The sequence below is a fragment of the Pimephales promelas genome, chromosome 12 (assembly GCF_988280905.1).
Source record: "Pimephales promelas chromosome 12, fPimPro1.hap1.1, whole genome shotgun sequence".
NCBI lineage: Eukaryota > Metazoa > Chordata > Actinopteri > Cypriniformes > Leuciscidae > Pimephales > Pimephales promelas.
Window position 1 is genome coordinate 29,625,985 of NC_142780.1, and position 23,255 is coordinate 29,649,239.

General features: G+C 36.7%; 1 protein-coding gene across 4 annotated transcripts in view; it reads right to left on the reverse strand.

Moving 5' to 3' along the window:
• The window catches only part of gramd1a (GRAM domain containing 1A), a 31,194-nt gene extending 9,850 nt beyond the window's left edge, over positions 1–21,344 (reverse strand). The window contains exons 1-13 of one of the 4 annotated variants that reach the window (XM_089117908.1): positions 21,139–21,344; positions 20,602–20,716; positions 16,045–16,515; positions 8,435–8,633; positions 7,817–7,837; positions 7,634–7,718; positions 7,397–7,500; positions 6,403–6,498; positions 6,189–6,269; positions 5,552–5,670; positions 4,548–4,809; positions 3,141–3,303; positions 2,864–3,007 (exon numbers count right to left, since the gene is read on the reverse strand). In XM_089117908.1, coding sequence (XP_088974034.1) covers positions 2,864–3,007; positions 3,141–3,303; positions 4,548–4,809; positions 5,552–5,670; positions 6,189–6,269; positions 6,403–6,498; positions 7,397–7,500; positions 7,634–7,718; positions 7,817–7,837; positions 8,435–8,633; positions 16,045–16,478 — 1,708 coding nt within the window. In that variant the 5' untranslated portion in view covers positions 16,479–16,515; positions 20,602–20,716; positions 21,139–21,344. Of the gene's footprint in view, positions 1–2,863; positions 3,008–3,140; positions 3,304–4,547; positions 4,810–5,551; positions 5,671–6,188; positions 6,270–6,402; positions 6,499–7,396; positions 7,501–7,633; positions 7,719–7,816; positions 7,838–8,434; positions 8,634–11,580; positions 12,052–16,044; positions 16,516–19,193; positions 19,800–20,601; positions 20,717–21,138 lie in introns of those variants that run through there. The other 3 variants (XM_089117909.1, XM_089117910.1, XM_089117911.1) reach the window with 3 other exon arrangements.
• Positions 21,345–23,255: the final 1,911 nt, after the last annotated feature.

The following is a 23,255-nucleotide window of genomic DNA, read 5'->3' on the forward strand; positions in this document are numbered from 1 at the left end:
AGGAAGAATGATGTGTGATTACAGTCAGAGCACTTGCAGGGGCACAGGGAAGGGGGCAATTATCCATGCAGACAACATAGACAAAGAGCTCAGCATGAGTAAAAAACAATTCTCACACTGTGGTGCGGAGGCTATCTTTTGGTCTATAATGAATATTATTGACATTATTTGCTGTACAAAGTAAATAAAGTTACCAAGAGAGAATAAAAAGAGTGAGACCATGGTACTTTATGCTATAGAACATAGTGAAACCAAATTGTGAGTTCTCATTATCTGCTCCGAAGGCCCCTATAGGACAAACAGCATGAAAAGAGAAAAAGGGAGGGGGGAATGAGGACACGTGGGCTCTGAACACTCCAGAAAAAGGCAATAACAAATCGGCCATGCATAGAATAGCTATCAACACAGTCAAAGATAAAATGCTAGGAGGAGCGCCAATGCAATATGGGGCAGTATTTCAATTAGTAAAGTATGCTAAAGGACAACTGAGTACTACAGCACGGTTCTGGAAGAAAAAAAAATGGCATTCAGAATCTTCACAGAGAAGGTATGAAGTCAGAACCCGGAAGCCTAATTCACCGCTGATTCCTTTGAGATTTTCCTATGGGGTTTTTCAATTTGTGTGTAAAATAAAGCCTGTGGCAAACATAACTTGACAATACTTCTGGTTCATTTCATTTATTTAGTTTTGACTATACTTTTCGATATTGTGATATTATGTGCTTATTTTACACAACCGGTTACAATTAGACTTCCGGGTTCTGATGTCATATCTGCACTACACCACTACAAACTAATTAATTAAACATGATATGCTTTGGAATTAAACATGCATGATGTTTTAGAACAATGTGTCATGTTAGAAACTTTTAAAAACAAGGTTGTTTAACAATAATATACACTCACCTAAAGGATTATTAAGAACACCTGTTCAATGTCTCATTAATGCAATTATCTAATCAACCAATCAAATAACAGTTGCTTCAATGCATTTAGGGGTGTGGTCCTGGTCAAGACAATCTTCTGAACTCCAAACTGAATGTCAGAATAGGATTTTGAGCGTGGCATGGTTGTTGGTGCCAGACGGGCCGGTCTGAGTGTTTCTGAGTATCTGCTCAGTTACTGGGATTTTCACGCACAACCATTTTTAGTGTTTACAAAGAATGGTGTGAAAAAAGAAAAACATGCAGTATGCAGCACTCTTGTGGGCGAAAATGCCTTGTTGATGCTAGAGGTCAGAGTAGAATGAGCCGACTGATTCAAGCTGATAGAAGAGCAACTTTGACTGAAATAACCACTCGTTACAACCGAGGTATGCAGCAAAGCATTTGTGAAGCCACAACACACACAACCTTGAGGCGGATGGGCTACAACAGCAGAAGACCCCACCGGGCGGGTACCACTCATCTCCACTACAAATAGGGAAAAAAAGGCTACAATTTGCAAGAGCTCACCAAAATTGGACTGTTGAAGACTGGAAAAATGTTGCCTGGTTTGATGAGTCTCGATTTCTGTTGAGACATTCAGATGGTAGAGTCAGAATTTGGCGTAAACAGAATGAGAACATGGATCCATCATGCCTTGTTATCACTGTGCAGGCTGGTGGTGGTGGTGTAATTGTATGGGGGATGTTTTCTTGGCACACTTTAGGCCGCTTAGTGCCAATTGGGCATTGTTTAAATGCCACGGCCTACCTGAGCATTGTTTCTGACCATATCCATCCCTTTATGGCCACTAATATGTCCCCATCCTCAGATGGCTACTTCCATCAGGATAATGCACCATGTCACAAAGCTTGAATCATTTTAAATTGGTTTCTTGAACATGACAATGAGTTCACTGTACTAAAATGGCCCCCACAGTCACCAGATCTCAACCCAATAGAGCATCTTTGGGATGTGGTGGAACGGGAGCTTCGTGCCCTGGATGTGCATCCCACAAATCTCCATCAACTGCAAGATGCTATCCTATCAATATGGGCCAACATTTCTAAAGAATGCTTTCAGCACCTTGTTGAATCAATGCCACATAGAATTAAGGCCGTTCTGAAGGTGAAAGAGGGTCAAACACAGTATTAGTATGGTGTTCCTAATAATCCTTTAGGTGAGTGTATGCTTATGCAGGATCTATCAGTATGATGGCAGGGTAATCGATTTGTTCCAGAAACATTTTTTGTTATGCTGGTTGAAAGTCTCTTCCCATCCTGATAGCAATCACTAAGTTAAGTGGTCTAAACGTATTTATATGTATATATAACGTCTGCGGAAGGTGTAGGACCATAAAATGTTCGCCCAATCATTGCATTTGGTTCGAATGCAGAGTTAGACAGATGTCAGTCACAAACTTTTACAGTTCCTCCTGAACCAAAGCGTAGCATCTCATGCTTTCAAAGCTAGCTTGCTATTGGCAGCCTCTCTGTAAACTACCTACCCTACCTTTAATTGCTGAACTTCCGATGAGAGACCCACCAATCAGAGAAATTGCTGTAACCATAATAATGGGAACGTCGGTAAAAACAAAATAGCTAATCGAGCTAGCGACCCTTTTAATGTTAGAATAATATGGGATGTAAAAGTATAAAAGATAGCAGAAATGTTTTCTGATCAGGAAACATTAAAAAGACACAATAAAATAAACTATTTTGATTATATGATTAAAAATACTTTAATATAATTCATATTTAATTTTTTCTACATTTATTAATTATACTTTATAATTTAATTGATTTATAGTTTATTTTATTTGTAGTCTTTTTACACTATTTTTGTATTTTAAATTAAATATTGTACTGTAGTGATTTAATTTGGGAAAAAGTAGCAAGAATGGGAAAAAAAAGCCCGCTACAAAAAAAGTGTAAACTGACCAGTGAAGTGACGTTGAGAGAAGAGGTGCTGTATGAAGTGAGTGTCCGAGAACAGAAGGTCGTAGAGTTTGTCCACGCTCATGCGAACAACCGTGTTGATATGCAGTCGGCCATTGAGGTCTGGACAGAAAGACTCCACCTCACCTGTGGAGAGTAAAAGTGTTCAAATGAATCAGTCTGACTTTCAAGGACATATTACTTAACACATATGCATCTACTCTGTACAGAGAATGGTTTCAAATCTTGTTTTTAATCTGAGGTCAATTCTCTCACTCACTCTCTTCCTGAGTGTCAGAGGAATTGCTGGGGTCAGTTGGGAGATCGTCATCATTAGTCATATCCAATGAGGAGAGGTTTCCCAGGCTGTGTGGGACAGTGAGAGGGGACTGAAGTGACTGATTGGCTGATTCTGACTGGCTGTCCCCACCTTCTTCAAAGATCTATAAAAAGAAAATAGAGGAAGCGAATAAAGATACATTCTCAAACATGTGTTGTTATTGTTAAAACCACAAAAAAATTGTTTCATTAATTGAAATAAAAAATAAATAAATACAAAGTATATCATTATTATTAATAACTGACTGTTGACTGTTTGTTGACTTTTGCGACAGTGCTGTGGAGCTTGTGGCCTCTAGGGACACTAGACATGAAGTTACAGGTCGAGCGCCACTAGTGGCCAAAAGTTCCACGGTGTGCCTTTAAATGATCATGGGTGTAAATATTTTTTCCGATAATAATTCAGTTTTATTATGATAATACATTTCTATGACTTTTCATTATTTTTTTAATAATTAAAATTCAAACAGGTTACCGAATGAATCCTTAAGCATGTTTACATGCACACTACCAACTACCAAAAATCAGTTTATTGAAATAACCAGATGTACCGGTTTACATGTCAAATCAACAACCTGACAATTATGCAATTAAACCGCTTTTACAAGACTGACCTAAAAAAACAAGTTATTATTTCCTGGTGGTGACGGCACAAGGATTCATGTATTTCCCTCAGAGTATTCTATATTAATATGAGTTATGTTAAATAAAGCATTAAAACACCAAGAGTATTTCAAAATATCGGCAGAAAACTTCTGCTCACTCTACTCTCATATTGGACGTTTCTAGAACTTACCACTTGTTCTTTGGCTGCAATAGATGAAAACACATTTTTTACATTTCTTGAGTAAAGAAAAGGTTGATATATTTCTTCTCCCCTACTGCGAAACATTGCTGTGGCAGAATGCCCTTAAATCTGCTGTATAAGGATGCTTTCCTGTCCCATATCACACATGCACACTTAAATAAGCCGACAGAACGAAGGTTAAGCTGTTTAAATGCCGGGCAAAATCAGAGTAAAGGGAAAAGGGGAAAAAAAATCTAGCCGTCGATTGGTTTATTATTAAGCCGTTTATGACCTTATGCCGATAAAGGAAAAAGGTTAAACGCGTTTACATGACCACACGTGTTTTCAGCTTATTAAGCATAATTGCTTTAAGAACGTGCATGTAAATGCACCCACAAACTAAGTAGAGTACTATATGCACACAAGCAGCATATTTCTATTATATTTATGCATCACCATGCATCAATGGATTTTTGCAACTTTTTGTGTATAAATCTTCCATTGTAATGTTATTTGAGCATAACCAAGATGGCTAGTGTTTCACAGTAGCTTGACACTTACGGTTGAGGACAGGGCAGTTCCAGTGTTTGCGGTTGGGGTTAGTGAGCTCAGGGAGCCAGTTGGACTGGGCTCAGGCTCGACGGTGGCCCGATTAGATGGCACCTCCACAGGCTGGCAGGAAGAGGAAGAAGAGGATGGAGGTGAAGATCCTGAAGCACAGGGAAGAATTGAGGCAGACGAGGGTGGAGAGGAGCCCACCAGAGGCACCGGCACTGATCCCAGATCCAGCAGGTCAGTGACGGAGACCGGCTCCTCACCTGGCCTACAGCAAAGAGACAGTCAGATGCAAGAGTCAGACTTGTTAAAGGGGACATTTTCTGCTACTAGACAGTCAAATGTCTACCATACAGTTGCAATTGAAATTATTCTACCTTCATTGCAAATCTGGTTTATTAGCAAAATGTACAGACTTTCAGCTGTTTGCAATGAACAAATCAAACAAAAGTATTTCAGTCAGGTGACGATGATGGCCTCTGTAGAATCTTATAGACCATTTTGCAAGATGTAAACAACACTGGTCCAGAAGCACTTCCTGTTTCAGTTTAACACTACATAAAAGCTGGGATAAAGTACAACCAACAGAACATATAAAACTGAATCAGAAAGTTACACAAACATCTTTAAGATGTTTTCTTTACATGTGACAAACTGAAACAGGAAGTGTTTCTGGACCAGTGTTGTTTACATCTTGCAAAATGGTCTATACATATAAGTATGTATTGAATACGGCCTATTTGAACAAAAAAATTAAATAAGTAATAAACATATGTAGAGTATGTATATGTATGTGGAGATGATAGATAGTCTTCTATACTACCTATCTATCTATCTCAGTACATTTTAATAAATAAAATGTATTTCAATTCTAGTCATATATAATTGTGGCCTTATTGACCCAAAACCTAAAAATAAAATAAAAATACAGGTACACAGTGACCTTCTGTTTGTCAGATAAATTTCATAACTAAAATTTCACAAACAGATTCCTCTCAGTGTGGACTCACAGCAGGCCGTTCATATGTTCAGCAGTAGGGGAGACATAATCATCATCTTCACTAGTGAGCCCCAGCTCAGTGCCGTAACACTGGTGAACGATGTGCCATAACTCCTTAGGTGACAGGGTCTGTGGATGAGAAATATAACATCAGTACTTCAAGTAGAAGCTCGATATGGAGTCTTCCAGGCTAAGAATTGCTTAAATAGCATTTCTGTGAGGCAGCAGATGTGATGACTGATTTAAGACTTTAATGACATGAATTAGCCTTCTAATCCTTTTAGCAAAAAGTGTAATAAGGACAATGAATGCATTACGGGAACTATGTGAAATAGTATATTTCAAATATTTTCAACTTGATTATATTTGAATAACATTATTTTAATTACAGATATTACTTAACTACTTCATTTATTTTTAAAAAGTATATTTATAAGCAACATTTCCATTGACCTCATCGCTGAAGACTGCAATGCATCTGTACAGTCACCACCTGCATCTTGCCAAATGTTAATTATTATGGCCGATGCCCAAGCGATGTTGGTCGCCTGCCATATGAAATTGTCTACACTGACAAATACACAGCGCACATTTTGACAGGAGATTTGTGTGTTATATGGCTGTGTCTTATATAAAAGTAATCTTACCTTATCCATCAGTGCATTCTGCCAAAGTCTAAAGATCATCATGTAGCTGCGATCTCTTGCCCCAAATGATGTGAAGAAGTGCTGACAAATGCAAGATCAGAATTTTAATCAAAGGCAGATTACCTATTGGCTTGGGAGTTTCAAAATGGAGCTAACAAAAGAAATCCTTTAATGGTAATTTTAGCATGCATATCCGATGTCTGCAGCACGGTACCTTCTCGTGTTCAGTGCTAATCTGGACGGCGTTAGGAATGAGCTTGGCTGTCTTCTCCTTGGTCAGACTGGTCACATCTTTCAGCAGTATGGTTATCTGGTGATACAATGAGGGAGAAAGAATATTTAAGATTTACAAATACGGTTTGCCTGAGCTAAATGACCAAAACCAATTATTTGGTTTGTTCAACAAATAATTATTTTTAAAATCGATTAATATGTTGATTTTTGATATTCAAAATATGCTAATTTCTGTTTATACTCCACAGATCAAATTTCAATTAATACTTTTATTCAGCAAGGATGTATTACATTGATCAAAAGTGACAGTAAAGACATTTATATATAAGACATTTATACACAACATTTCCATTTCAAATAAATGCAGTTCCTTTGAACTTTTTTTTATTATTAGGGTTTACACCAAAATATTAAACAGTAAAAAATGTTAAAAAAATATAATTTTGAGGATTTGCTATAAAGCATAAAATCTCTTAAGGCATAACATTTCTCAAAGGTCAAGAAGATATTTCTAATCTAAAATAAAGTAAAAAATTTAAAAGGTTCTCTGCATCTCCTGCACAGGTCATCAAGCCATCCGCATATTTCAAATTAATGTGCTGTTCATGTCAAATTGTCAACAGTAAAATCCACATAACTTGGTAATCCATGTACGAACAACGGGTACCAGGTATGATTACTTACAAATTAATTTTTATGTAAAAAGAGTACTATTTTATATATTATCTTTAACATTGAATTCCCTTAAAACAATACTGTTCATATAAAATATTACTAATTGCATTGCATTTAGGACTTCAACTTTCATTTAATTTGATGTTAAACAACAAATATTGTTTAAATATTTTTTTGACTGACATTCATGTGCATTCTCTATGAAATACTTGAAGTTTACCCACTTGGAAATTCATTGCAGATTATTTTCATTGAGTCATTGGATGACTAATTAATGTTTTCAGTAATGTGAGAATTACCGTGGTCTCCCATCGGAAGATATTACTATAGAAGCAGAGCCAGTTCTCAGACAGGTAAAGGCGGCCCTGGAGCAGTATGTCCTTCTGCAGTGCGCATGAGTAGTCTAGACAAAGATAAAATAAACACAACCAAAGGCCATGTGATCATCACATAATCACTCTAAGGACTGTGCTGGACTTAAAATAATATCACTCATTACATTCTGCTTGCTTTACTCATGAATTGGTAAAACTCACCCACTATGAGACGTTCTGTATCAGGCAGCTTTTTAAAGAGTTTTCGAAAGTCTTCATTCCTCTGTTTGTACGTGGGGCTGAGCACCTATATATCAAAGTGAGATGTGAGTGGAGGGAACCAGCACGGTCAGCAAAAGCACAAAACACTGAGGCATGAACTTCTGAAGACCCCAGGATACTTACATTATACCAGCTTTGCATTTTCTGAAACAGAGAGAAAAAGATGAATGAGGGTTTTAATTAACACTCTTTCTCAACAAACCAACCAAAATGGACACTATTTGCTTTCTTTAAAATGTTTTGGTCTTATTGTGCCAATTTGGCATTAATAAGAAATATTTCTTGAGCATTAAATCCACATATCAGGATTACTTCTGAAACAGTCATTTTAAATAGTGCTCATAATAACAGTAAGTGTTTTTACTGCATTTTTGATTAAATGTATGCAGTCTTGGTGGGGATAAGAGACTTCTTTTAAAAATATTCCAAAATAAATATAAATATTATTGCAAAATTGACAGGTGCTTGCTAATGCTTCCCTAAGAAATAAGCCAAAAATTACAGAAGCAAAATGAGTTTGAATTATTGTTATTTTACGTGCACATTAACTATAATCTGTTCAATTAATTTCTTTGAAAAACATATTTTTTAAAAACAATTTCTAAATAACTGTTTGCAACACTACCATTTTTTCCTGCCTTATTCACTCCAAACCGGACATGATACTGTGCTCAGCATGAGGGTGGAAGAGCGAGCGCTCGTCATATCAGACAAGAGAGATGACCAACAATCTCAGCTTACCTTGGCATTGCGAGTGAAGTGGCGGGCCGTGAGCGGGTATGAAGAGGTTGATGACGAGGGAGTAGGAGGCAGGGGACTGTCTGAACCTCCAACACTTCTGTCCGCTCCCGTCTCCCCTTCGCTGGCTCTGCCTCCCAGAACACGACGGCGCAAGGAGGGCGAGCTGCCGGGAGTGCTACGCGGAGAGTTACTGGCTGTGCTGGAGGCGGAGGAAAAAGAAGGTCAGAAAGCTAATCTGGCATTTCAGCAGGGCATCCGGGTCATGCACAAGGAAACAACAAATAAGAGCAGGTTGTTCCCAAAATTTACCAAACAGCACGTATTGATTACAACTAACTGATTCTGGTCTACAACATACCATGTAAGTTAAGGTACGACTTTAAAGTCTCTAATTATGTTTCAAAATACAATCGAGCTGTCATTCAGATGAATTTTAGCCATCACACTCTAAACAAACTGAAGGAGTGTCCAGGATGGGTCTTATATTACAAGTTCAGGTTGAAGCCCAGGAATTGAAGAGTGTATTTATAATGATAACAATCGTTTCCATAGTAGCATTCCATTTCTGTTCCAGTAAAATAAAGGTACCAACATAGATGGAGGCTTCTGTACACAAACACAAAGCCTTATCTGTTCACCAGCATTTGATCAGTCTGATGAGACATTTAAATGGCAGACATATGAGACCTGTTTTGTCAAAGGAGTGCTCATAACAGCTTTAAGGCATGCAAAATCAATCCTTAATATAATTTGTTCTTACTAGGGTTGGGTGATGCAGCAAAAAAAAAAAGAACAATTATATGTATTAAAAGACAAGTTTATGCATGTCAACTTTTGCAGTGGATCAAAAAAGTTAATCAAAGTTGTCCTAAGACAAGAACAGGTATTGTTCAAAATTCATGTATAATTTGATGAAAGGTTTTGATCCACTTCAAATGTCGACTGTATAAATAAATTATATATTATTTATTATCATATATTTATATATATTTATTTATTTTCTCACAATATTGCTTAATTTTATGTCACCAGAAAAATCGTTAAGAATATATTGTGAATATTTAATAAATCACCCAGTCCTACTTGCAACTACAAAAAGCATGCAAAGCATTAAAAACTTGTTACTCTATGTATTCGAAACATAATTGATAGCACTAATGAAAATCAACTCATTTAAAGACATTTGAAATATCAAAAAATATATATTATGGCAACCTTGACCACAAGTTTTCCTGTACATATTGCATATTCAGTTAGTTCTCTTCGAAATGAATGTTCAGTGTAAGAAAAGTTTTGAAACCTCCTTCAAAAATCCCATTGAAAATTAAGAAATCCATAACAGACAGTAGCTAGTCACACTTCTGGGCATTGATTAGACATGCCTGATGCAAGATGAGCATAGCAATGACGTTTTGGGAAGTTCACCCAAAAAAATTATCCCATGGTTTACTCACCCTCAAGCCATACTACGTAGGTGTACATGATTATCATCTCTCAGAAGAACACACTCGGAGTTACATTAAAAAAATATCCTGGCTCTTCCAAGTTTTATAATGGGAGTGAATGGTGCTCACGATTTTGTTGCCCCAAAAAGCACATCCATCCATCATAAGAGTAATCCACACGGCTCTAGGGGGGGTAATAATAAAGGGCTTCTGAATCGGAGCAATGGATTTTGTAAAAAAAAAATTAAATTGTATAACTTTAAATTATATTATAAATTATAAACTATAAATCACTGACTTCTGGTAACGACCGTAGGCAAGTCTAGTTCCGGCGGTCGAGGATGGAGGATTTTGATATAAGAGAGAAGTATGTTTACTCTCACCTAAGCTTACGCTACTCCTAGTTACATCCAACGTCAGAGGTTTCTCCGATTGCCTTAGTCTGAAAGATGATGGTCACAAACACCTAGGATGCCTTGAGGCTGAATAAATCATGGGATAATTTTCATTTATTGGGTGAATATCCCTTTAACTATTTGATCTAGTTCAAATGTAAAATTTACTGTTTTACTTGTCAGCAAAAACACAGTGACAGCAATTCAACAACAAAATAAAAGAGCAGAAAAATTGACATTTACTAAGATCCTAACAAAAGCCAGACTAACCTAAGAATAACCCCCCAAATTAGCAGTATTCTAAGTATTTGTTCTCTGTTTAGATTTCATGTTTTTATTGTATATGTTATGGTGCATTGTCTTGTGTGCACCAATTCACCAAAATGAATTCCAGGTGATGTGGGTCGTTTGGCAAAATAAAGACTTGAACAAAATAAAAAAACATTTTGTAAACTATTCAACCGCTAACATAATTGTGACAGTAAATTACGTCAAATCTCCATGTAAAGTTTCCCAAACAAATTAAGAGAAAGAAAAAAGAAAAAAGATATTTAATCAGAGTCTATTGCATCATGACTTGTCATGAATGTCATTGACATGCAAACCATGATGTGTAACTAACAAAACTGTCACAATGAATAAAAAGTTGATTATCACTACATTAAATGTGTTCTTATTTCTTATATATGGCTATTAAAGTGTTGTTTTAGTCCATTATTTAAGCACAATTCAGCACAATCATCGATTGTCATAACGAGTCGGGCATGTTCGAAACAACAGTTTCTCAGTTGAATGAATCAATTTGTTGATTCAAGAACCGCATGAATAGATTCTTTCCAGTTGATGAGCCAGTTCGAACAATTCGTTCAAAAGAACCGAGTAAATTGAACGACTTGTTCACGAATCGCTTGAGGAAACGTCAAGAGAATGAATGGGTGCTGAAATGCTGAAGCTAAAATACGAATGCCGTATTTTAACACGTCGATACTGCGTAAACCAATGCAATTTACAGAAAGTAAACGTAAGACGAAAAGGCCATTTGCATGCTAAACCTGCACTATGTAAAACTACGGCACGCGCCAATCTAATCCTCAGTGCAGAACGTGCATTTGGGCAAACCTTGACTGATCAAACAGAAATAATGTCTATGTCATCAGCACGGTTAGTGGAGTTGCATGCGTGTTAACGCCTTAACCTACTAATGCACTGTGAAGCAAGAACAACTGATAAAGAGAATCATCATACAACATTAGCATACGGGTTTTTACATGCATTGCATAAAAGAACTAAACCATTTGCTACTTACTCGAACATGTCATTGGGTGTTTTCTCAAATCAATGCGTGATGCCCACGTTTATTTTACAGTAGCCTCTCAATATGGCACTGCGCCGACATAATAGACCGTACATTCAGATTAACAAGACGAATACATTGGAGACACCGCGTCCTCTGTTCATCCGCTGCCCGTTCTAGTCCAACAGAACGCGATCGTTCAAAATCCCCATCCCAAACGAGGTACCAGACCCCCTTCTAAAACGCAACGACCACCGCGGTCTCCACTATGAGCGCTCCGGTTATCCTAAGCAACCTACACACTGGGTAAGAGGAGGAGGGGGAGGAGAGAAGAGGCTGTTCAGTATGGAGGAGGGAATCAACACCGTTTGAGGCAGTGGCCCTCTCTTTACAACCACCACACAGCAGAGCCAACCCATAGGGGATTATGCTTAGAGTTTATGTGGAAGCACTTCAGTCAATACCACTGTTTTGAAATGCTCTGCCTGGACACCTGGAGTTGGCAAGGATACAAAGTCATTCAAATGAAATGAATTATTCTGATTATCAGAAACAGGGAAGTTGGTTAACCCTAACTACACTAATAATGATCATAAAATTGCATAATAATCCTCAGCGGTCTGGCTGTCTCCATAATCTGTTTTCCAGGGAGAGGCTGCATAATCTCAGTAAGGAGGGTTAAGGGAAGCCAAGACATATAGATACAGATTTCCGAGTCCAAAACTGACCCTAAATCAAATATAGAATTAAGTAGACTTTTATGTGTATTGCTATTTGCTTTTGGATTAAAGTGCCTGCTAAATTAATAAATGTTAAAGCTACAATTTCGCTTTAAGCATCTTAACTTTTAATAGTATAAGGGGCGGAGGGGACCTTGCGGTCACTAAAAACATACATAGGCCTACCATATGAAATTATAAATCACTTTTATATACATAAACTCTGAAATGTGCTGTGATTTTAATTCCTAAATAATTTATTTATGCAAATAACCTCAAGGAAGCAAGAAATGCACAAATTATTATTATTTATTTATTTATTTTTTGCCAAAAGAGACAGGGATACATGATCCCGAGTTTATTTGTATAGTGCATTTTCTACATGTGCAAGTTTCATTTTTGTTGTGGAATGAGGGAACTCAAATATGTTTATAAACATTTAACTTTACCAGTATTTAATATTTTTTTCTGAATATAATTATAAAATGTGACTTAGCACCTGTTCACACCAAGAAAGATAACTATAACAACAATATTAGCGTCTACACCTGTGGACAATACTGTTCTGTTTATTCTAAGCACGCTGCCAGTTTTGCTGTTAATGTTTTAATCTTTCATCAGCGGGAAAAAATTGTTCTGAAAGTGATTGCTATTATTGTTATAGACGTGTACTCTGCCATTCTTTTATATTTAGAATGATTTTTTATACACTTTTCTGACTTATCTGCGTTTTGTTTTCTCTCAACAGTGCAAATTTAACAATGCACAACTTCTGTAATATACGGCAGATTACAGTACAGATGCAAGTCAACAATGAACAAGTGTACTGTCGACCTTATGGGTGATCAATGTCACTCAATCTTTCACTTCTGTGGCTTTAGTGGCATTGATCAAACTCAGATAATGCTCAGCCAGTGCAATTATCACCTGGATTGAGGTTTGAAGCTCAAAGCTATTCAATCTATTTCTGCAATCACATGTGTCTGGAAACAGAGCTTTAAGTGTGTTGTGATCCTTAAAGGATCTCAACAAGTTTATAGGAACATATGTCACCCCAAGTACATCATGGTCAGAAAGGGCCAAAGCACTCCAAAGAGGCTTAGACAAATGAAATCTTCAGACTTAAGAAGCAGCCGATGTAAACAGAGTGAACCTCAGGCAACGAAGCAGAAATCAAAAAGCATTGATTGCACAGAGGGTGTTTACAGGCTTAAATTAGAAACCGGATTATTTTTTGCCACATTAGGAGGCAATAGATTAAAAAAATACTGATATTTACAATTAATTGGATCTAATGTTGGTGGAAAACCTAGAACTTTCATGTCAGATGTTGTGCAAACTTGCACGTCAGGAATCTGCATTGATTTTGGACAGACAAACAACCCACAGACATTGCTAAACAAACAAGGCCAATTTTACAGTCAGCGAAAACGATTCATGCAAGTGAGCAGCAATAAACAGGCTTTCCCTCTTGAACTTCAGATTAGCACAGTTCTGTCAACAAATAAAGGAAGTATGGCTTGTTTCCAAAAACCCCGTTTATAGGTTCATCACATGTAAATGATTCATACTGTAATACTCATTCATGTCTGTTTGAATCATTACAAGGGTTATAACGGATACCCATCATTGATTTTGTATTGATTTCAGACTAACAAGGATTGTGTTTTGCATAATTGTATGGTTTAAAGTTCTAGTAAGATAATCAATAAATAAACGCTTACTAAACAATATCCAGAACCTCTTAAAACACCACAATAGGCTCGAATTCAGAGCTAGACTTTAAAACGGCTGAGCAACACAACAAAAAGAACTAGGTCAGTGAAACCGGTTGGTAGATGAGAAGGACAAGGGCACAGCTGTTCATGTGGCATGCACAAAACACCTTTCGCTATCAAAGCTCGTCTTTTCACTGGCTGACAGTCTTCACTGCAGCATCAACACAGCGGCTTCTGATTGGGCAGCAGTGACATCACCAGAAAAGGCGGAACACTCCTACTGGGTAATAGTGATGTCATGCGTACAAGAGCCAGGCGGCTCAGATAGAGCCCCACCTCCATCTCTCCGCTGCCAAGAGCACTCCTCTTTTTTTCTGTCACTCTATCATCTTCCTGTTATTCATGAAAAGGACTCGAACCTCACATAATGACAGTGTTTTAGGACTCTGTTTAATTTGGTCCCTGGAAATACTTCTGTGTTTTAACTGGACAAATTCACCATAATTATAACAAGCATGCTGTTTATACATATGCAATGAACGGAACCGTTACTAGGCTGTAATTCTAAAGTAGATTATAAGATGCCAATTTACTAGGAAACAAATCATTACATTTGCATTGAAAGAATGTTTTGGGATCAGTACAAGTTTAACTCTATTGACAGCATTTATAGCATTATTTATTTTTCAATTTATATTTATTTAATATTAAACATACAAATGTATATATCCTTACCCAGTAAAAACAGTAATATTGTGAAATGATCACAATTTAAAATGGACTGTTTTCTATTTTAATATACAATACTGTGTAAAAGTCTTTGGCATGTATTCTCACCCTAAAAATGGTTTTAAGCCAGTTATTTATATCTTTTGCTGTATGTGTGGAAGTAGGAAATATCAGTTTACATTTCCAAACATTCATTTTTCCATTAATTGTAATAATCCAGTGAGATTTTTGCATGCACAAGGAGTCTGACAACAGCTGGTGTGCCGATCTCACCATCAGTGAGTCTGTCTGTGATTAGTTACATGCACAGAAAAAACGGAGACAGACTAAACCCAGGAGAACTGTGGCAACTTAAAGGAGCCAACCCGCAAAACTACCTGAAAAGTGCACAGAAGACAAAAGATGTTTTAAATACATTGATAAATATTAGTTAATAGAAATTAACTAACAAATAAAATATGTAAATAAATTATTAAAAATATATTTGGTGTTACCAACGTATTTCAAACCGCTTTTGTCTTCTGTAAACGCTTGAAGAAACCTACCTGCTGGTAGGAATGTTTTAGACACTTGTGTAAAAATACTGTGTGTAAAAGTGAGGATTGCTTGAAAGGATGCGTCTTGGAGACGTTGCCACAGATCTTCTGGATTTAGTTTGTCTCAATTTTGTTCTGTTTCTTCCTGTAATCCCAGATGGCCTCGATGATGGTGAGATCAGATCTCCGTGGAGCACATCGGGTGTTGTCAGACCCCTTGTGCATACAAAACTCTCACTGGATTTCTACAATGGCAAAACGAATGCTTGGAAATGTAAACTGATATTTCCTATTGACACATTACAGCAAAAGATATAAATAACTGGCTTAAAACCATTTTTGGGGGCGTGAAAATACTTGACCTTTTTAAATGTCTTAAGTGCATGGCCCATTACTTGCATGGTGTGTGCCTTACAGTAACCACGTTTCTTGCTTGCTTTATAAATACAACTAAGGAACAAGTCAAATATATTTCCTATGGTAAATGACACACCAAAAATACTGTTGACAAAGGAGAAGTGGAACAAACACTCGTTTAAATCAAGAAATAAAATAAATCACACATCACTGACAGAAAAATCTGCTAATCTAAATTAGACAAAAAAACATCTCCTACCCAACCAAATCTGTTTCTTAAAGAATTATTGCATCTGCACCTGCAGGAATATCCCTCTGGCTCTGAGCATCCAGAGAGGATGCACTTTACTTTCTTTTTTAAGCCAGCATAAGGGAATGGTGCTGACTGTGCAAGTGGGAGGGGGGAAACACACTGACCTGCTGCTGTCACAATCTGAATCCTTGCTGAGAAGGCTACGGATAGACCAGCGAGAGCGCCTGCTTAGGGAAGAGCTCCGTGAACATGAGCTTGATGGGGGTAGGAGAAGCACAGAGGGGCTTCCCTGCTCTTCCTCTTCTACATTAGAAACCATCGGAGATGCATGTGAAGGGCTTTGATTTCTATCACTTTCCCCTTTCCCTTTATCCCAATGGTTCTCTGATGCATCTCTTTGCTGTACCTCCTTAGCTCTCCTGTTCTCTCGGTTTCGGCTGCGTGAGCGGTACCGGTGTCGCCGTGGGCTCGGGGAGCAGGACCACGACTCCGTATCGGACGAAGGTGGAAAAATGTTCAGGGTTGGAATGGGAATGGGCTCAGCCATGGTGATTACAGGTGGTGGTGTCACAGCCATCATCAACAGACTTTCATACATCACCTAGAGCTTTTCTGCTAAAAAGCTCAAAGAAGCGCTATAACAGAAATACAATCTGATTACATTTGGAAAGGTCTGCATCCATTTCGGTTCGCTGTCTTGAAGAAAATTGTCAGCAGTTGAGCTTCCTTCACAGATGTACAGCATAAATACAACATAGATTCCTGCAGCAGGAACTGAAAAAATGGGGTGGAGCCATCACTGGGTTCTAATATGCATAAAAATGTGCAGCCATCTCTTGGGGGGAAAAAACTGAGAATTTGAGAAGTTGAACGTGCTTGCATCGAAGACTGCTTGATATCAGATCCATCTTCTTCCCGTTTCTCTGCTGCATTCTTTCAAAAAAAAGGTCTCTGCCCCTTTCTCTTCCACAAGCAGAGTTCACAAAAAAAGCCGTTTTGCAATGTGCCTCGTCATTGCGATTTGCACATCAGGTATGATAAGATCATGTTGCTGAAAAGGGGAAAAAACTATTTTTGTCCTTAACTACTTCAAGCTACAGACTGAAAAATCATTTATTTGAGCAACTTTATATTCTATAAAACATCTTTATGGATCTATTGTATAATGTTGCGGTATTTCACAATATATCAGGAATGCACAAACAGTATTAAAAACACTTAACACTTAGGGCTGATTTGAATGCATTTCACAAGGCACTGTTTTATTTTAACAGTTCGGCCAAATGTTGAAGAGATTCAGAGACTCAAAACTACATGCATAAGAAATATAAATAAAAAAGTATATTGTATACCATTCGGTATTTTTTTTTTCTGAGGCAATTTGCTCATCAAGGCTGCATTTATGTAATAATAAATACAATAAAAACAGTGATATTGTGAAATATTAATACAATTTAAAATGACTGTTTTCTATTTAATATATTTTAAAATCTGATCCATTCCTGTGATGAAATTACACCAGTCTTCAGTGTCACATGACCCTTGATATTTATTTTTATTTTTTAAAATAAAAACTTTAAACAGCAGTTTCTTAAATGGTCATGGTATTGCATTCCTAATATATTTCCACAAAATTATTAAAACCTCTTTTACATGATTTAGCAGACAAAGTTTAAGTCAATGGTCTTGTTGGACTATATTCTCCCATATTCTTATAGTATAGCTCCTCTAAATGAGATTCAAAAGAACACAAACATAAAATCATACAGCAACAACCTGCACACCCGGCTAAGTGGTGTTTAATGCACGCAAGCTGTTATTAATGTAAGGGTGGAGTAACCGTTGGTTGATTACAGTACAATGAACCCATCATCTCTCTGTGATTGTTTGCCATTTGGCACCTGAACACTGTGAAAAACACTTCTAGGCTGCTAATATGAAGGTTGCAGATTCTATCCAAAGAAGAGGTGAACCAAACCCTGCACTGTTTACGGTTTACTTTTCCTATGTAAGCTACTGCCTTTGATTAATCTTGAGTGTAAAACTTCAACAGCCCAATCCAAAACATAATGACATACCCAGTAAATTTTGAACTGATGCTAAGTGCTAACCTATAACTGTATTGTTGGATTTTATCATGTTCAAAGGGAAGACAACACATTTTGTTCATGCTATGGGAAGGCACATGTAAATAGAAACCCTGTTCATTTTCTCACCCGACTATCAGCTTTGCATGTTTTACCTCATGTTAAAATGTTTTAACATTTGTGCTGTGGGTAGAGAAGAAAAGTTTCTTCTCTACGAGAGCTCTAGGCCTTTTTTCCTGTCACTTGGACCACAAGCTGGTGACCCATGCTGAGACAAATCAACCACAACAATAAAAGAGAAGCACAGTGTGTCCTCTTTATTGTTCACTTTCTTTCAGAGTAAAAATGCCTTCCTGAACTGAAAGAAATTACCATAAGAAACAAACATTTCGCATTAGAAAAAAACTTTGAAGAGAAATTTGAAAATAAAAGTGAACCAAAATAGTAGCAGCATATTCTCATCAGCAAGGGACTGACAAGATAACGAAATCAGCAGTTATCAAAACCTGACCTTTATAATAATTATGTAGAAATTCCTGATTATTAGGAGATTAATACAAATTCCTCTGAAAAGCTTCAAGACAGAAGAGTTTCGTCATAGGCTTCAGAACAAGACTGACAGCCATTTATCAAGGGCAGGGACACAATCTTCTACTTTATTTACTTTCCTGTTTGAACAAGCTAAATCATGTCCAGGTTTTGTTTGAACAAATCAAACTAGAGATATTAACACTTTCATTTACACATTGAGGAAGTGTAAAAACTACCAGAGTGCAATAAATGAAAGTTATATTAGTCAAATGAAGGGCATCAATGACAGATACTGTTTAACCTAATAAAAGGCAAATAAGTCGGTAACACTTCACAATAAGTTTTCATTCGTTAACATTAGTTAACTACACTAGTTAACATGAACTAATAATGAACTGCACTTCTACAGCTTTTATTCATCTTTGTTCCTGTTCATTTCAACATTTACTACTACATTATGGAAATATAATGTAATGCATTGTGGACTAACATGAACAAACAACGAATAGCTGGATATTTATTAACTAACATTGACACAAATTAACAAATACAGTAACAAATCTGTATTGCTCATGGTTAATTCGTGATAATTTAGTTTGATAGTTCATACATTAAATAATTGTAACCTTTTTGTAAAGTTGTTGCAACTTGTCTAACTTAATAATAATAATAGTAGTAATAACAATAATTCCTACCTTCCATTGGACGAATTACCCCCATTGTTTTTTTCCTGTTCGGCCTCATACACCAGACGGGCGACAGTGCGAGGGGTGATGTTAAAGTCCACTTTTTCGCAAGAACACATCAGCACCCCTAATTTAGCCGGCAAGCTAACAGAAAAGTTAGCTTTCGCTTCCAGTTTTCAGATTAAGCTGTTTTCTAATTATGTACTTCTGTTAAACTATTTCGGGTCAACATTACATACGTTGAAATGCGTAAATGTCAAATCATACTGCAGTAAACAAACCATGATAGGCGTTAGCAGGGCTGACGAACCGGTCAGCTGTACTATTCAGACAGACAGTTGGGGAGAATACTAGTTGCTAGTTGGCTAGCATGCTAATGATACCGGTGGGAGAGAAAACGGTCCTCTGTTTACTTTTTCTTATCCGTTAAATCGCCTTTCCGCCATTCCAAATTCTTAGTCACAGGACTAAGGTCTCATAGTTTGGTCTATTAAAATATGCCTCTTTAAGCTACGTATCTAATACATTTTAAGTATACGAACTTTCCCTAAGTTTAAATGCTACGCGAAGAGAAGAGATAAGATAGCGAACAGTTTCCAATGCTACGGGCCAAAATTTGACACGGGGTAGATTCAAACGCCAGGATATGTACAATTACGCTCTGTGACTTAAGTAAGTTCAAGTTTGAACTCTTATGATGAGAACACTTAATATAAACATCTTCGATATTAAAACACCACATAAAGCGGAAGAAAATAATTAATGAGAATTACACTTAATTACAAACACCCCCTCCCGGTTTACTCAATGGTATAGTCGAGAGAGAATCCATCAAAAGGATCTTCAGCGTGCGCAGATAAAAAGTAACGGGTGTTTTGGCTTTGTTCAGTAACAGGCCAGTACATAAATAATTAATTTTAAATGCTTTAATTGTCTAAAAAAAATGAAATGAATGATTAGTATATATGGAATATACAAGACGGTTCATATTACCACCATATTAATAGAAATAAAAGTCACCAATGTTCATCAAGACAATTCATCAACAATCCAATGAAATATAGACTTGAGTAAACATAAAGGCTAATTAAGATATATTATATATTTCTATACTATAGTTAATATAATCAAGTGAGCATTTGTCATTGATGTTCAATTTGATTTCTACTCCACAAATCTTTTCCAAGCTGACATGATTTATTTGCTTATTGCGCCCTCTTCAGGGCATAAAGTGTAGCGCGTTTAACCTAAACTAAAAAAAAAGAGGAATGAAATACCATAATAATATGGGAGTCCAAGTCCAACAATAATAGATTGAACATTTCGATTGGTAAGAAGTCCAACGAGGATAGCTTAAACATTTAGATTAGTAACAATGTAGTAGGAATAAAGAGTGAAGAATGATAGATTCGCTTACCTTGAATGCTTGTTTCAAAGCATTTAACAATCATTATTCTGGGCTAGATTAATGAGAGATGAGTGTGGAATTGATATTCTCTTGCCTTTTCAGTCCGTTTCTCGCAAAGAATACACTGTAAACAAAAAAAAGTTGCTGACTCAAAATTTTTAAGTTGGATATCATTTCAACGTAGACTATATTACATTGACTTAACGCGACTTGGTAAAGCCCATCCCATAGTAAAACCTTACCTGGATATAGGCTGCTATATTGTTCAAATAAAATAGTATGCTTTAAAAACAAAACCATCTCCTGAACTGTGTACTTAGATTTACAGTAGCTAGTCTAAAGCTGCTTTTGCCCAACCGTTTATATTTACGTGTCATTAGATACATGCTGAAAGCGTTACTATAGATTATTTAATGTAGCCTATAGAATACAATGCTATGTTAACTGTTAGGCTATAATAGGTTCCAGTCTCTTGAGCTTTTTCCTGTTTATACGGGTTTCCGCGGGAACGTTTTGTTTATCAAATATTGAATAACCTTGACTCACCTCTTCGATTTTGACAGGTTTTCAACACTTGCTCGTGACCTGCTCGTGACTCGTGCCTGTGAGTCGTAGGCTATGGTTTTACGAGTTGTGTTGGCTTAGTGGAGAGATTCCATAGGGTTATGTTGTTGCTGTACGTCTGCTGGCACTGAACTGGCATCTGGAAACTCGAGCGGTGCTAAATATAAGTGTTCACCTGCTCGTGGGAGTCGCTAAGGAAATCTAGCGGCACGCTTTGCGTAGCCTATGCCTGTGGTTGTGTTTGGGGAGGGTGCGCTTGACGCGCGAGGGACCAAAACAACCTTCACTCCGTAGTTTGTCAGTTACTCAGTAAACCTCTGACGCAATCTGACATGACATGATGTCAGTATATATATTTTACATCAACACACTTACCACATCTGAAGGACAACGGTTTGACCAAAAAAAAAAGAGAGAAAAAAATAATTCTATATTTTTGTGATTTAGCCTATTTATTAAACATTTAATGTTTTAAAAAAAAAGCCTTTCTAATAATAATTAGATAATGGAGATTGAATTGTTTTCCATTAGGGAGGATTTTGGTAAAAGAGTAGTTCACTTAAAAAAAAAACTTTTGCTGATAATTTACTCACCCCCATGTCATCCAAGATGTCCATGTCTTTGTTCAGTCGAAAAGAAATGCAAACATTGAAGGATTTTTCTCCATATAATGCACTTTACTGGTAACCAAACGGTTCAAGGTCCAAAAGACAGTTTCAGTGCAAACTTTTCAAACAAAGGGTTTTAAACGATTCCAGACGACGAATAAGGGTCGTATCAAGCGAAACAATCGCTCATTTAAAAAAAAAAAGTAAGTTTAAGATTTATAAGCTCAAATGGTCGCCTTGCTCTGTGATGCGAGTTCGTGACTCTCCTGTTCGAACTCGTTTAAAAAATCTTTTTTGTGCCATTTGGTTCATTCAACGAACGAAATGAACGAACTGACTCAGAAAAAGATTTGTTCATTTTGAGGAACGAGTTCGAACAGGAGAGTCACGAAGGCGCATCACAGAACAGAGCAAGTGGCGACCATTTCATTTGAGCTTATAAAACTTAAACTTTTTTTTAAACGAGTGATCGTTTCGCTTGATAAGACGCTTATTCATCGCCTGTAATCCCATTGCCCATTGAACAGTTTGCACTGAAACTGTGTTTTGGGCCTTGAACCGTTTGGTGCCAAGTAAAGTGAATTATGAAGAAAAATCATGGAATGTTTTCATCAAAAACCTTAATTTCTTTCGACTGAAGAAAGGATGACATGGACATCTTGGATGACATGGGGGTGAGTAAATTATCAGCAAAAGTTGTTTTTTTTAAAGTGAACTACTCCGTTAACCTTGCTCTCCAATGAAATGGCCCTGTGCTCCCGACTATGTAAACTGACTCTTTGCATCAGTGCCATGACAAGAAAACAGGGGAGTTGTGTGATAAAACATTATAATTTGGTATTATTTTCCATTAGGGAGAATTTTGTTAACCTTGCTCTACAGTGAAATGGCCCTGTGCTTCAGACTTATAGTAAACTGACACTGAGCATCAGTGAAAACAGGGAAGTTGTGTGATAAACCATATAAAGCTGCTTCACTACATAAACAGCTAAACTTTACAGCAGCGGGACACATTTGAAAACTTTCACAATTGCAATATAAAAGCCTTTTATGAATATTACAATCCGTGAGACTTTTATCCGTGAGACATCCAAAGATGTCATATTTTAGGTGTAAATAAATAAGTGTTATTTATAAATAACCTGTCAAATGTTTGGAAATATTACTTTTTATACATTTACATTCATTCTATTAAATTATTTTAAATATATATTCAAATAGAAAACTGTTTAATTTGTATTAATATTTCAATGAAATAAATGCAGCCTTGGTATACGACTTCTTTCAAAAACATTAAAACATTGTAATGTTTCCAAACTTTTGACAGGTACTGTAAGATAATCTTTATCAACATTTCCTCATGGAGAACTATTGAAGCTTGTAAATCTTTACAGCTCTCCTATAGAATGACTTTAGAATCTTTGAAAAGGCCTCCATTGTTGTTTGCTTATACTTATTTGTTAGTAAAATTCATGTGGAAATTCAAGCATA